This window comes from Adiantum capillus-veneris, chromosome 8 (assembly GCF_014529385.1).
Source record: "Adiantum capillus-veneris isolate H3 chromosome 8, ASM1452938v2, whole genome shotgun sequence".
NCBI classification, from domain to species: Eukaryota; Viridiplantae; Streptophyta; class Polypodiopsida; order Polypodiales; family Pteridaceae; genus Adiantum; species Adiantum capillus-veneris.
The window spans coordinates 32,340,922-32,353,152 of record NC_140938.1 but is presented as its reverse complement, the minus strand read 5'-3'; the positions used below and the strand labels follow the sequence as shown (position 1 = coordinate 32,353,152).

The following is a 12,231-nucleotide window of genomic DNA, read 5'->3' as shown; positions in this document are numbered from 1 at the left end:
TGGGGAAACAATTATCTATACTTGAAGCAAGTGGGATCAATAACAAGGGTTGATCTTAAAGATCACACTTATAGAGATGTCATGAAAACACCCATACCAAAATTTGATTCAGTCTCTTCGGATGAAACTAAGCTTCCATCTTGGTTGAACAAAGACACATCTATTTGGATATGCGGAGCCTCAGAAAACGGAAGCTTAAAACGAGAAGATTGTATCTTAGAAAGGGATTACACAGACAATGCCTATGTACCTGAACCCCTTTCCAGAGCATTTTTTTGAGCCATTTGAGTGGACTCAAATTTTAGCAACAATGGATGTATGTATAAATACGTCCATGCCTACTCAATTTTGCAATGAGGACGGCTATGACATAACTTCCATACGAATGATCTCAATACTTCACATTGAAGATGACATTCACAAATCCAAGGACCTATTGAAAGCTCAACAAGTCTTTTCAGACCTCTACTATGATGCAACAAATGAGTTAGAAGAACATTCAACTACCTCATATGATTCGGGGTCAGAAAAAGAACATGTGAGAGCTAATCTACTCATGAAAGGAGGGGAGGAAATTTTTTTTGACTTTCCGAACCAGAAACCGAAACACCAGTACAAGAACTCGACCATGACACGTGAACGGAAAAGAAATATCAAGAGTTGAAAAAAAATCTAAAGGAGATATACACAACGGAAATTGAAACCACTGAGGGTGATGGTAAGGATATAATGAATGTTCCATCCCATTACAAGAAATATACTCTCCAAGATCGGAATCATAGTGGAACAACCTGTCAGGGAACTACAAAAACAGGGCAAGTCCTAAGAAGGACCTGAAAATGTAAAAAAGATAGATCTAGCTGACCCAAGAGAAGAGCCTAGACCTGCCTACATTGCAAATGACCTAACGGAAGAAGAGGAAGATCTTTTGTTAAGCTTACTGAAAGAATACCGAGATATCTTTGCTTGGTCTTATAAGGATCTCAAGGGTGTTGATCCAAAAATCTGTCAACATACCATACCTATGAGAGACGATGCGAAACCAAGCAGGCAAAGGCCATACACATATAACGAAACATTTGTCAAAAAAATCAAAGAAGAGATTGAAAAGCTAAAGGAAGCCGAATTCAGTTATGAAATTGAACACACAGATTGGGTGTCCCCAATTGTGGTAGTACCCAAGAAAAATGGAAAATTAAGAGTGTGTGTCAATCTCTATGGTAATTCTGGTGAGATGGGGTAGAGACTTTGGGATCCCGAATCCAGAAAGGTTGTCCGCAGCAATGATGTTCACTTTAATGAATCCAATTATCATTCTAAACCAGAGAGGGTTGAGGAGATTAGAAGAGTTGTCTTCCAAGAAGATGGACCTACACGTGCCAGACAAAATGTCAGGGCTCAAGAGGAGCAAGGACAGGATAGATTGGAACCACAGGTTGTGGCTGAGCCTGAGCCACCTATTGTGCGTAGATCTGGACGTATCACGCGACCTCCTAATAGGTTTTTTCCATCTATGAACTATGTCATGTTGACTGATTGCAATGAGCCTTCATGTTACAAGGAAGAAGTGCAAATGAAGGACTCCGGGAATTGGCAATTGGCCATGCAGTTAGAGATGACAGCTCTGCATAAAAACCAGACATGGAAGCTAGTTAAATTACCACAGGGCAAAAAGGCTCTACCTTGTAAATGGGTTTACAGGTATAAGATCACCGCTCATGATAGTCAGCCAAAGTACAAAGCAAGGCTTGTTGCCAAGGGCTTTAAGCAAGAACAAGGCATTGACTTTGATGAAGTCTTCTCTCCGGTGGTCAAGATGACTACATTGAGATGCTTTCTTGCATTGGTTGCCATATTAGATTTGGTGTTGCACCAAATGGATGTCAAGGCAGCGTTCTTGCATGGTGATTTAGATGTGGAAATTTACATGCAGCAGCCAGAAGGGTTTGTTGAGAAAGGCAAGGAAGATTTGGTATGCCAGTTGTTAAAGAGTCTTTATGGCTTAAAACAATCACCGAGGGCATGGTACCATAAGTTCCACAAGTTTATGCTTTCTCAAGGCTACAAACGTAGTGAGTTCGATCATTGTCTATATACAAAGAAGGCTAAGGATGGCAGTTGGATGATCCTTATTTTGTATGTGGATGACATGTTGATTGCTGGCAAGCACTTGGAAGAAATTTCAGCTTTGAAGTCAAAGATGGCAAAATCGTTTGACATGAAAGACATGGGTGAGGCAAGTCATATACTTGGTATGCGCATTGAGAGAGACAGATCAAAGAAGTTGATTTGGTTATCTCAAACAGAGTATATTGACAAGGTTTTGCAACGTTTCAATATGGAGAAGGGAAAGGTATTGAGTGTTCCATTGCCACCATATGTGAAACTTAGAAAACAAGATTGTCCTGTGTCTGAGGAAGAACAGGCTGAAATGGATAAGATTCCATATGCGTCTGCAATGGGTAGTTTAATGTATACAATGATTGCTACTCGCCCAGACATTGCATTTGCAGTGGGAGTAGTAAACAAGATTGTCCTGTGTCTGAGGAAGAACAGGCTGAAATGAATAAGATTCCATATGCGTCTGCAGTGGGTAGTTTAATGTATGCAATGATTGCTACTCGCCCAGACATTGCATTTGCAGTGGGAGTAGTAAGTCGATACATGTCAAACCCAAGCAAGAAACATTGGGAGGCAGTGAAAGGAATATTGAGATATCTGAAAGCTACAAAGAGTATGCGTATATGCTATGGGAGTCAGGAGCTAAGTGTAAAGGGTTTTACAGACTCAGATTATGCAGGTGACTTAGACAACCGAAGGTCTACATCAGGGTATGTCTTTACATTGGCTGGTGGAGCGGTATCATGGCGTTCTAGATTACAAGATTGTGTTACTCAGTCTACTACAGAGGCTAAATATGTTGCAGCATCAGAGGCATGCAAAGAATCAATTTGGCTTAATCGACTAGTAACAGATTTGGGAATCAAAGAAGAGATGCCTGTGTTATATTGTGATAGTCAAAGTGCTACACAATTGGCTCACAATCCAGTTTATCACTCAAAGACAAAGCATGTGGATGTGAAGTATCATTTCATCAGGGAAATGCTCGAGGATAAGAAACTTCAGCTTGTCAAAGTTCACACCACAGAAAATCCTGCTGATCTACTTACAAAGGGACTTCCCTCAGAGAGCTTTGCGCATTTTCGCAAGCAGTTAGGTGTAGGGTAGTACATCTCTTGTATATTAGCTTCTCTCACACTTAAAGTACCACATTGGACTTTAAGTGGGAGGTTGTTGGGGTATAAAGCCCACTGTGGTCGCCCAGGTAAGTGGGCGGGCGGCCAGGTATGTACACATATTCTTTTGTAAAAACCTAATAAGAACTCACTATGCTCTACACATTACAGGAGAGCGAGTTCACCATATCGTCGTGCTCTTCTTCTCGCACTCTCTCTCGCGTCACACTTCCGCTCGTACTCCTTCACAATCATAGGACGATCCCACCCCCAATACTTTTTACGTTTAAGGACCAGTTGTAGCACACGAGCAGGCCAAAGACTTGTTGGTTAGCACGAGTGAGGTAAGATCGTAGTCGTTCGTTTGCCAGTTCGAGCCTTGGTGGCTGCTCTGACTCATTACCCGTCCGGGGTTGTGCTTCTATTCGCCTGCTTTTTTGATACACATAAACGAGAGATACGCGCCAAACTTTGATGTTTGAGTGGCGATGGTGCCGATCATTTTGCTGCAGGTAAGCCTCATGGTGGGCTATGCATTGCACCCTTTTGTGCCCGAAATGGAGCAGCACAAAGATGGAGCGCCTTGGATTTCCTTAGGTGTACCCTTACTGCCCCCTCTACCCTAGCAAGAATGGGTTGCGGCATCTCCTCCCCAGTCGTGCGCTTGTCGGCTACGTGCCAAGAGAGATGCATGCTAAGAACTAGGGCTTGTCTGGCCAAGCTCCCTACACACCACAATAGCATCATATGTTTTTGTATATTTAAAACACCCAATATTGTGCCATCTAAGAGAGGCGATGAATTGCCGCCACTCCTCTGCATTGTTTTCAACATGAAACGGCACATTCGAGAACTGAATGCAGACGCTATCTAGGATAGAGGCGACGTCTCCTCTGTGAGATGTTTAACATGTGCCTCATTGGCTTTTTTAACTCGAGGACCCGAAGTTTTGATAGCTTTTTGTACACTCCGAACAAAAAAAAAGGATAGAGGCGACGTCGCGAGCGGTGCAGCGTGCAAGACGCAAGTCGCCCAAAGAAAATTTTATGTGTAAAAAAAGTGGTTCAGTTAAAACCAAAGGCTTGACCTTGAAATCGGACGGCCATGAGTTCATCACGCCTTGCTTTAGCCAGTCCACCGTCGGCGGGCTGGATGTGGTTTGCTGCATTGTGTGGGAAATCGAAAGGGTGGACGGGTCCCCGGCACGACCAAGTTTTCCTACAGGCTACGCCCTTTTAACCCATTTCCTCTGGCAAACTCCTGCAGTCGATCGCGTGCCCTTCGACCCCGGCGATGGTGCAGAACAGGGCATGGTATTGAAGAAGAGTGTTTGGAACGAAGAGCATTTTTTTGCGCGCCAGTGGACGCATCCGCATCAGCAAAAGCAGCAGCAGCAGGAGCTCCTCCATTTCGATGATGGCAGCCTTGAAGATGGCTTACCCTGCTTCTCCTTTCGAGAATTCCTCCCCTCACCATCCTCACCGGAGTCCTCATCCTCAAAACATCATGCCTACCTCCAGTTCGACAGCTGTATCTCCTCTCTCATACACTTTGCTAAGACAAAACGTCTTTCTGAAGGCATGTCTGTGCACGCATGCATCGTGGACCATTGCTTGGACAAGAACAGACTCTTGGGCAACCTCCTTGTTCAAATGTATGGGCAGTGTGATGCCATTGATGACGCCCTCTGCATCTTTTCCAGCATGCAGCAAAAGAATATGTTCACATGGAATGCCATCATCTCTGCTTGTGCTTATTATGGCCATCATCAGCAAGCCCTCGACATGTTTTATCAGATGCAGAAGGATGGGTTTAAGCCTAACAAATTTGTATTTGCCAGCATCATCAATGCGTGCTCCAGCCGTCGCGTAGCGTTATATGAAGGGAAGAACATTCACAACCTTATTAAGAAGTGTGGACTCGAGTGTGATGTCGTAGTTGGGACAGCTCTCCTCAATATGTATGGTAAATGTGGCAGCATGGACGATGCAAAGGATATGTTTTTTAAACTGCAAGAGAGGGATTTGGTCACGTGGAACACCATGATTGCAGTATATGCACAGCACGAGCAGCAACACGAAGCTCTTTACCTCTATCATCAAATGCTACAAGAGGCTTCTTTGCCAGACGAATTTACCTTGGGAAGTGTTACTGATGCCTACGTTAACCTTGCCGCTTTGCTTCCAGGAAAGTTTTTACATGCTTGTGTTGTAGCTAATGGCCTAGATCGTGATGTTGTCCTCAGTACAGCGCTCATAAATTTGTATGGGAAGTGCGACAATCTTGAAGGTGCACTGACAACATTCGAAGCGATGCCAGAGCCGAATAGAGTCACATTCATCAACATCCTCTCTGTGTGCGCCACACATGTAGCTATTGATGAAGGCAGAAGCAAGCATACGTTAATTGTCTTCTATGGACTCAAGCTTGATATTAACTTGGGCAACGCATTGATCAACATGTATGGCAAATGTAGTAGCCTTCTTGATGCTCACAAGGCATTTATTGACATGCCGGAAAGGGATACCATTTCTTGGAATGCGGTATTGGGGGTTTATGCACAGAATGGGCAGGTAAAGAGTGCACTTGCTCTTTTTTATCAGATGTGCCGAGAAGGAGTCTCCCCAAATGATATTACCTTTATCAACATGCTTTCAGCGTGTAGCCATGCGGGTCTTAGAAACCAAGGATTGGAATGTTTTGTTTCCATGGAAAGGGATCATGGCATCACTCCGACGGTTGACCATTACAATTGTATCATTGATTTACTGGTCCGGGCTGGACAGCTTGATGAGGCAGAGCAGTTACTCAACAGCATGTGCATTGATCCAACTTCCATTTCATGGACAACACTTCTGGGCGCTTGCAGAACTGAAGGGGATCTGCAAAGAGGCAATCGCATTGCAAAGCATGTGTTTAAGTTGGACCCAAACAATCCTGTTCATCATGTAACACTAGCAAATATATATGCTGCTGTTGGTAAAGCTGAGGTTGCTGCAAAGATCATGGACAGGTTAAAGGGACGCAAGTCTTGGCAACAAACAATCTGAGGCAGCAGCTTATAGTGGTTCATGTTTCTGGACCCAAATATTCACTAAAGGAATTCAAAGCCCAAGAAATCATTATTTTCTTTGTGAGATTCAATGGTGTCTTTCCCTCAAAAGAGCTGCATGGTAGGGAAGTTTTGGTGGGATCAAGCCCTATAGGAGGCTTTTCAATGTGATTTTTTACATTTGCCTTCAGAGCTTCTTCTGAGCTGCTTTGTGTGAAATTTGACCTACAAATACACTTTGGATGGACCTAGATCTTACGTAACTCCGTAAGAGAGTAAGGGGGCTGTCTGGTTTCAAGTATGTATGTATCCAGTGGATGAAAATTTATCCATCTGGTCTGAAAAACCTCGTCAGTTAGTGCAAAATGTGAATCCCATGACTTGACTTTGTGAAATGTTTCGATCAGTTGGCCAAATCATTAATTCTACAGATATTCAAGACCGGAGGAGAGCATATGTGGAGTAAGGGAGCCCTTGCATGTGGATTAAAGCCCAAACTTCGCCTTTGATAGGAGCTCCCCTAAATTTCAGTATCAATATCGATCTTTCAGATAAGCCATTTGTTTACATTGTTTGGCTTTGCTCCCAAACCTCTAGGACTGCGGTGGTGTCGTCACACCACTGGAATTTTGAGATGATGCATAAGGAAAAGATTTTGCATGATATACACTCTTTAAAATACAGGTAGATGCATACCTTGCACAAGGATGCTTGTGCCCATTAAAAAGAAAAGACCCTACATATGTAGGGCATGGAGTTGGCACCACCCTCCTCATTCAGGAACATGCCTTTCCCTGTTGCCTTTTTCCCTCTCGTGCTGAAAGGAACTTATGCTCCTCTCCAGTGTTGGGTGTTTTTCTTTTACAAGACTGCAATAGGATGGAGAGTTTTATTGCGTTTAAGCTTCTGCAGACTCGTGAGAAGAAGGTTTGGGACCCAGGGCCAAGTTGCAAAGGAGGTGGGTGAAAGTTGTTTGCGGATAGGAGGATGCAACATTGAAAATCAGGTTGGAGGTGGAGGTGGAGGTGAAGGAGAACATGAGCAATTTGTTTGCAGTACCCTTTTATCCTCTGAATAAGCACCTGCAAAGACGGAGCTTCTCAAACATGGCATTGGGATGTGGCTTTGAAAATTCGTGGAGCTGCATGGTGTGCCTGCTTCCTCGGTTTGGACATTTGCCCACCTGCATGTGCCAACGTCTCAAACTAACAACAAAGCAACCATCCTTTTGAAGCACTGAACAAGTCTCATGACCCCAATTTCAAACTTGGTAAGTACCCTTTCTTTGACAATTTTTGTGCAGCATGATCTTTCTAGATGTCAATCTCATTGTTCTTTGGACAAACTCATGCAGAAAATCGTTTCTTGCAATTCACTAAACTCTCTGGTAGCTTTCCATGCTTTGTTCTTTACTCTCATCGCTTCAATGTATGTGACCTTGGATGCCAAGTGCTCCACTGCCTATTCAAAAGAAAGCCCCCATGTTGAATGCAACCCATTTCAAACAAGCACTAAGAGGCAATGCCAAATGGCAGTGTTAGTAGATAAAGTCCCTTCGATAACCTTCAAAAGCTTTTGCAAGGTACCGAGCATGTCCAAAAAGGCCAACCTTGCAGGTCAAACACTCTACATCAGGCTTCAAATCTTTTCCACCAAACCTAGAAGACCACAAATCTAACAAGCTGAGCAAGATCAAAATAACTAGGAAGGATATCCACAGCCTGCATTCGTTTGCGCTGGTTGCCCTCATCACTTCTACCATCCTAGCTGCTCTGATGTGCCACAAGTTTTTTAAAACAAAAATATTAGTTGTCAGTTGGTGACGTCCCTCATCACGCGCACACCCTAGATATTCCTAATCCAGTTATTAGCACGTTTCGACAGATATTTCCTATTGGGAGCTCATCAAGAACTTCATAAGCCTTCACACACTTAGCATACATGGCCATAATCAACCAACCCAGGTCAAGCACTTAGACTTAACAAGCTCTTTCACTCACCAGTACACTAAGAAGAGAGGAGATGCCACAGCTCAGTTCAAGACTTCCACTTATGCAGTAGTGATAGTTCCATGTAACTACGGTTAGAATGTTAGGTCAAGCTTCAAGTCATATGGATATCAGACATTAACGTAGCTTTTGTACAAGGTTACATTAGAAGATAAGAGTGAGACTGCATTCCAAGTGTACTGATCACCAGAAATGAAAAGGAGAAACTGTCAAAACTCTTCAGAATGAAGATCTCAACAATGGCCAACAAAGCACATGGCAAAAATTTAGTTGACTTTATACAAAGAACAAGACAGAGGATTCAAGCAGCCTGCAAAGCGCTCAAAGATTTTCTAACATGCAAGGTAAGTAAACCATGTCAAAATGTAGTCATCCACTGAAATTAAAACTTACCGAACGTACTTAACCACAGTAAACTGTGATGTTCAATTAACTTCTTCATCCCGCAGGCATCTGCTCCGAAAAACACTCCCTCACATAGTAGGGTTGATTAAAGTCACCAAACAGCCCGAGTTATGATAACACTAGCCCTTCGGCATACCTTTTCACATGCTTCCCATCCATTGATTACTGAACAGACGGATCAGCTTCACATAATAGGCTCTGAAGACATACATTTCCAGACTGACGAGATCGCCATACAAATAAGCACGTGCCTACAGATCTATTTGTTATTGGAAAATAACAAGCCCTTGATTTCTCTCAAACATAAAGTGGGAGATTAGCCAACTGGCAATATTTATATATCAATCAAGGGGAGCATCTTCAGAACAATGCCCTAGTTATAAGAAGAGTCTCTCTGTAATAGTCTATAGTTGATAGCTTCCATGGCTCTAGCTGACCTCAACCAATAATCAAGGGTTCACCAGCACTTTCAGGCATTAAGAAATTTAACTGACTTGCATACATCATAGATATCTGGTCTAACCTACTTAATTAAGAACGTTTTCAGAGGGTACGCTATCCTCGATTCTTTGCAAACATTTTTGTAACAGTTCACAAAAATTGACAACAAAAGAGGTTCTTTACACAAAAAAAAAAAAAAAGTGAAGGCTTCAAACAACTTGCTTAGGTGGCTGTCCATAAAAGCAGCCAATACCCACACTGAGCCCAGAAGACCAGTTCATCCCTCAAAACTTAAGCAAAGTGAAGGTACCCTCAGCTCAATGGCACAGGCCAGAATTGTATAACTGACATAGCAGACAGACTTTCACACACTCTTAAGCATAGAGCTCATATGTTTCAAACCACACGAGTTAAAAGAACAAAAAAGCATGGGAGAAATCCAACCTCCAAATAGAGGAAAAAGAAGTACACAGTCAAAGCAACCTCCAACTTAAGCCCTCTTCCTCCTCCATCTCTCTCTCACACACAATTCACAATGGTTTTGTTCTAAAAGACTGGTCTGACATACTCATAATGAAAAACAAAAGACAATTAGGTCAAGTTCCTTTGGCAACAAAATTGTAGTGGACCAGTAGATCCAGGAGAAAAATCTAATAACCTCCTTTCAAATCATTGACGACATCATACGGGATGGGGGTCACGGTCTCTAGAGTGGCTCCCTCCACAATGAAACCTGGCTTAGGACCTTCCGGCTGCCTCTTGGTGGATAATTTTTCACCCTTGGCTTTTGCTTCAGCTTTGAGCAAATCATTCTTCTTGACCCTCTCAATGAAATCTTCTCTACATCGTGATGGCTGCACATGTTCAATGCGGACATGAATCCTCTTCCTCACAATCCTAGTGTTCACCTGTCAAAAGGAAAAATAGATTGAATCACTTTATCGATCAATTCTACTACTTGCTTATTAAACAAAAGGATAGATAGAAAAAAGCTTTAAAACTTAGTGTGCAGGTCTTCAAGGATGTGTACAGCTAAACCCAGTAAGGGACTCCAGAGTTCTAACTATCATTACAATTACGTGCCACAATACAGTAAACTTGCCACAAATTCCTTGCATCAAATGGCATACAAATCAACCGAAATAATTTTGCAAATGGAAGGGTTTGTGCACTCACAAAAGCACAAGCATCGTGTAATCTTTTGCCCAGACTCTTTGAAATCGATTTAAAAGTGCCACCATCCAGACAATTGTGAAGACACGGACATCTTCGCATATACCACAAGAAAATGCCGATCGCACAACAGTACATTGACCCTTTCTTCATGATAATTAGTGCACACTCTCATTCCACTGCATGCTTTTTATTCATTCCATCTACTTGAAATGCTGCTCCATTGTCCGAAGCACCCAGTGCTAAGGACACAAAACCCATGATTTTGGAAGTCTATTTGTCCCATGGCAATGGCCCCCTCTTGCTCTAGAGCACAAACCTCGACATGCTAATTTGGATCTCTCTCTATACACGCTCTCAGTGTTCTCTACCCGAATTGCCCATTAGGATTGCCCATATCAAGAGTATGCAGCAGCTTGTACACATGTGCAGGTTTTCTATTCAATGAAGACAGCACAAACAGAAGCAATGAAAGCAGAAGAAACCAAATACTTCGGCCGGACATTCGGGCTTCTCGGTGCTCCCAAAATCAAGAAAACAGCACATGTTCCCACAGACATTCAAAATCTTCTTGATGAAACTCATCAAAGGGCATGGAGGAAGCACAGAAACGCAGTCAGGCTTCCTACCATCTAATTCAAATACGCACACACACAGACAAGCACAAGCTATAGAAGCACCTGTTTGTTCATCTCGACGCCAATGGCTCGCTTAGTAACGTTCCAAACGACCCCAGTGCGGCCATGGTAGAACTTATGGGGCATGCCCTTGTGCACAGCACCGTTCACCTTGATGTCCACATAGTCACCGACCCTGTAGGTGCGCAGGTAGGTGGAGAGCGGGATGTAACCCTTGTGCCTGAAGGGACGAGAGAACAAATCACGCGTGCGAGACCGCTGCCCATGCCCTGCAGGCATCCTCGCTCGCTACTGCTGCTGCTTCAGAACGCAAAAGATCGACAACTAATTGGGCCCTTGCAAACATACCCTAGACTGAAATCTCCCTTTCACACTAAAATCTATGTCCCTTGCACATTTGACATCTTGCTAATGAAGACTGGAATAGTACGCCGAAAAGTGCGAGTGACAACAGTTGCACGCAGGTTTAGGGTAGTGGAAGCAACAAGTAAATTGTGAAATGGTCAGACCAAACTATGAAGTTAGTCCCCGTTCCAATGTTAGTTAAGGAATTTATAGTCCAAATGTGGTCCAAAGTGGAATGGTAGATTGTGGTGTTGTGATCTATCTATTGCATTAGCAACGTTTCTCAGCCACAAAAAACGTAACGAAGAATGTTTTTTTTTTTGGGGGGGGGGGGCTAGTTGTCTAATTATAGTGAAGGCTTTTTTTTTAATTTCTTTTTATGGTCAGGATACGTTCGCAATGCCTCAAAGTCACGATATCCAATTCAAGAGGATAAGATTTTCTTAATGCTAGTATCTCCGACAACTTGTGCAGCCACTAGTTTATTATGGTTCAGCTTGCCTTTGCGCGTATAGATCCAAATGGACCCTAGGAATTCTTTTGTCATGACCTTCACTATCTTGAAGAAAAGATTCTCTATATTTAGGGAAAATATTCTATCACTGTGCATAAGTTCCAATTGAGCTACATGTTGATACCTATGCTTAGCAAGTGTGTGGTATTTACGAGCCTCAGTGAAGTAAATAGTAGGAATTCTATGCTCTTCACAATATTCATCTTTGAAAATACTCAAGGGATTGTTTCCCTCTTAAGGAGCTACAAAGAAAACTTTGTCGTTATGATCTACTACTTGCTGCGTGATGACTCAATTCCATGCAACATGACATATGTGACTGATTGTCCTTGACAAAATCATTAGGTAGAGTGTACTGCAGACTTGGAAATGACTCGGCCATTCTTTATTCAGAGTAATTTTTTTGTTCTTATACAAA

At 42.8% G+C, this 12,231-nt stretch overlaps 2 protein-coding genes across 2 annotated transcripts; one reads left to right on the top strand and one right to left on the bottom strand.

Annotated features, from left to right (window-relative positions):
* Positions 1 to 4,386: 4,386 nt before the first annotated feature.
* Positions 4,387 to 6,855, top strand: LOC147451919 (pentatricopeptide repeat-containing protein At2g13600-like). The gene has a single exon (XM_086517798.1). The coding sequence runs from the start codon at positions 4,547 to 4,549 to the stop codon at positions 6,284 to 6,286; it is 1,740 nt and encodes a 579-aa protein (XP_086373924.1). The 5' UTR covers positions 4,387 to 4,546; the 3' UTR covers positions 6,287 to 6,855.
* A 2,827-nt stretch (positions 6,856 to 9,682) lies between these two features.
* LOC147451918 (large ribosomal subunit protein eL21x/eL21w-like) lies at positions 9,683 to 11,288 on the bottom strand. The gene is made up of 2 exons (XM_086517797.1): positions 10,997 to 11,288; positions 9,683 to 10,051 (listed from the first exon to the last, which is right to left on the bottom strand). Exons 1-2 carry the CDS (start codon positions 11,231 to 11,233, stop codon positions 9,794 to 9,796), a joined length of 495 nt encoding a protein of 164 aa, XP_086373923.1. The 5' UTR covers positions 11,234 to 11,288; the 3' UTR covers positions 9,683 to 9,793.
* Positions 11,289 to 12,231: the final 943 nt, after the last annotated feature.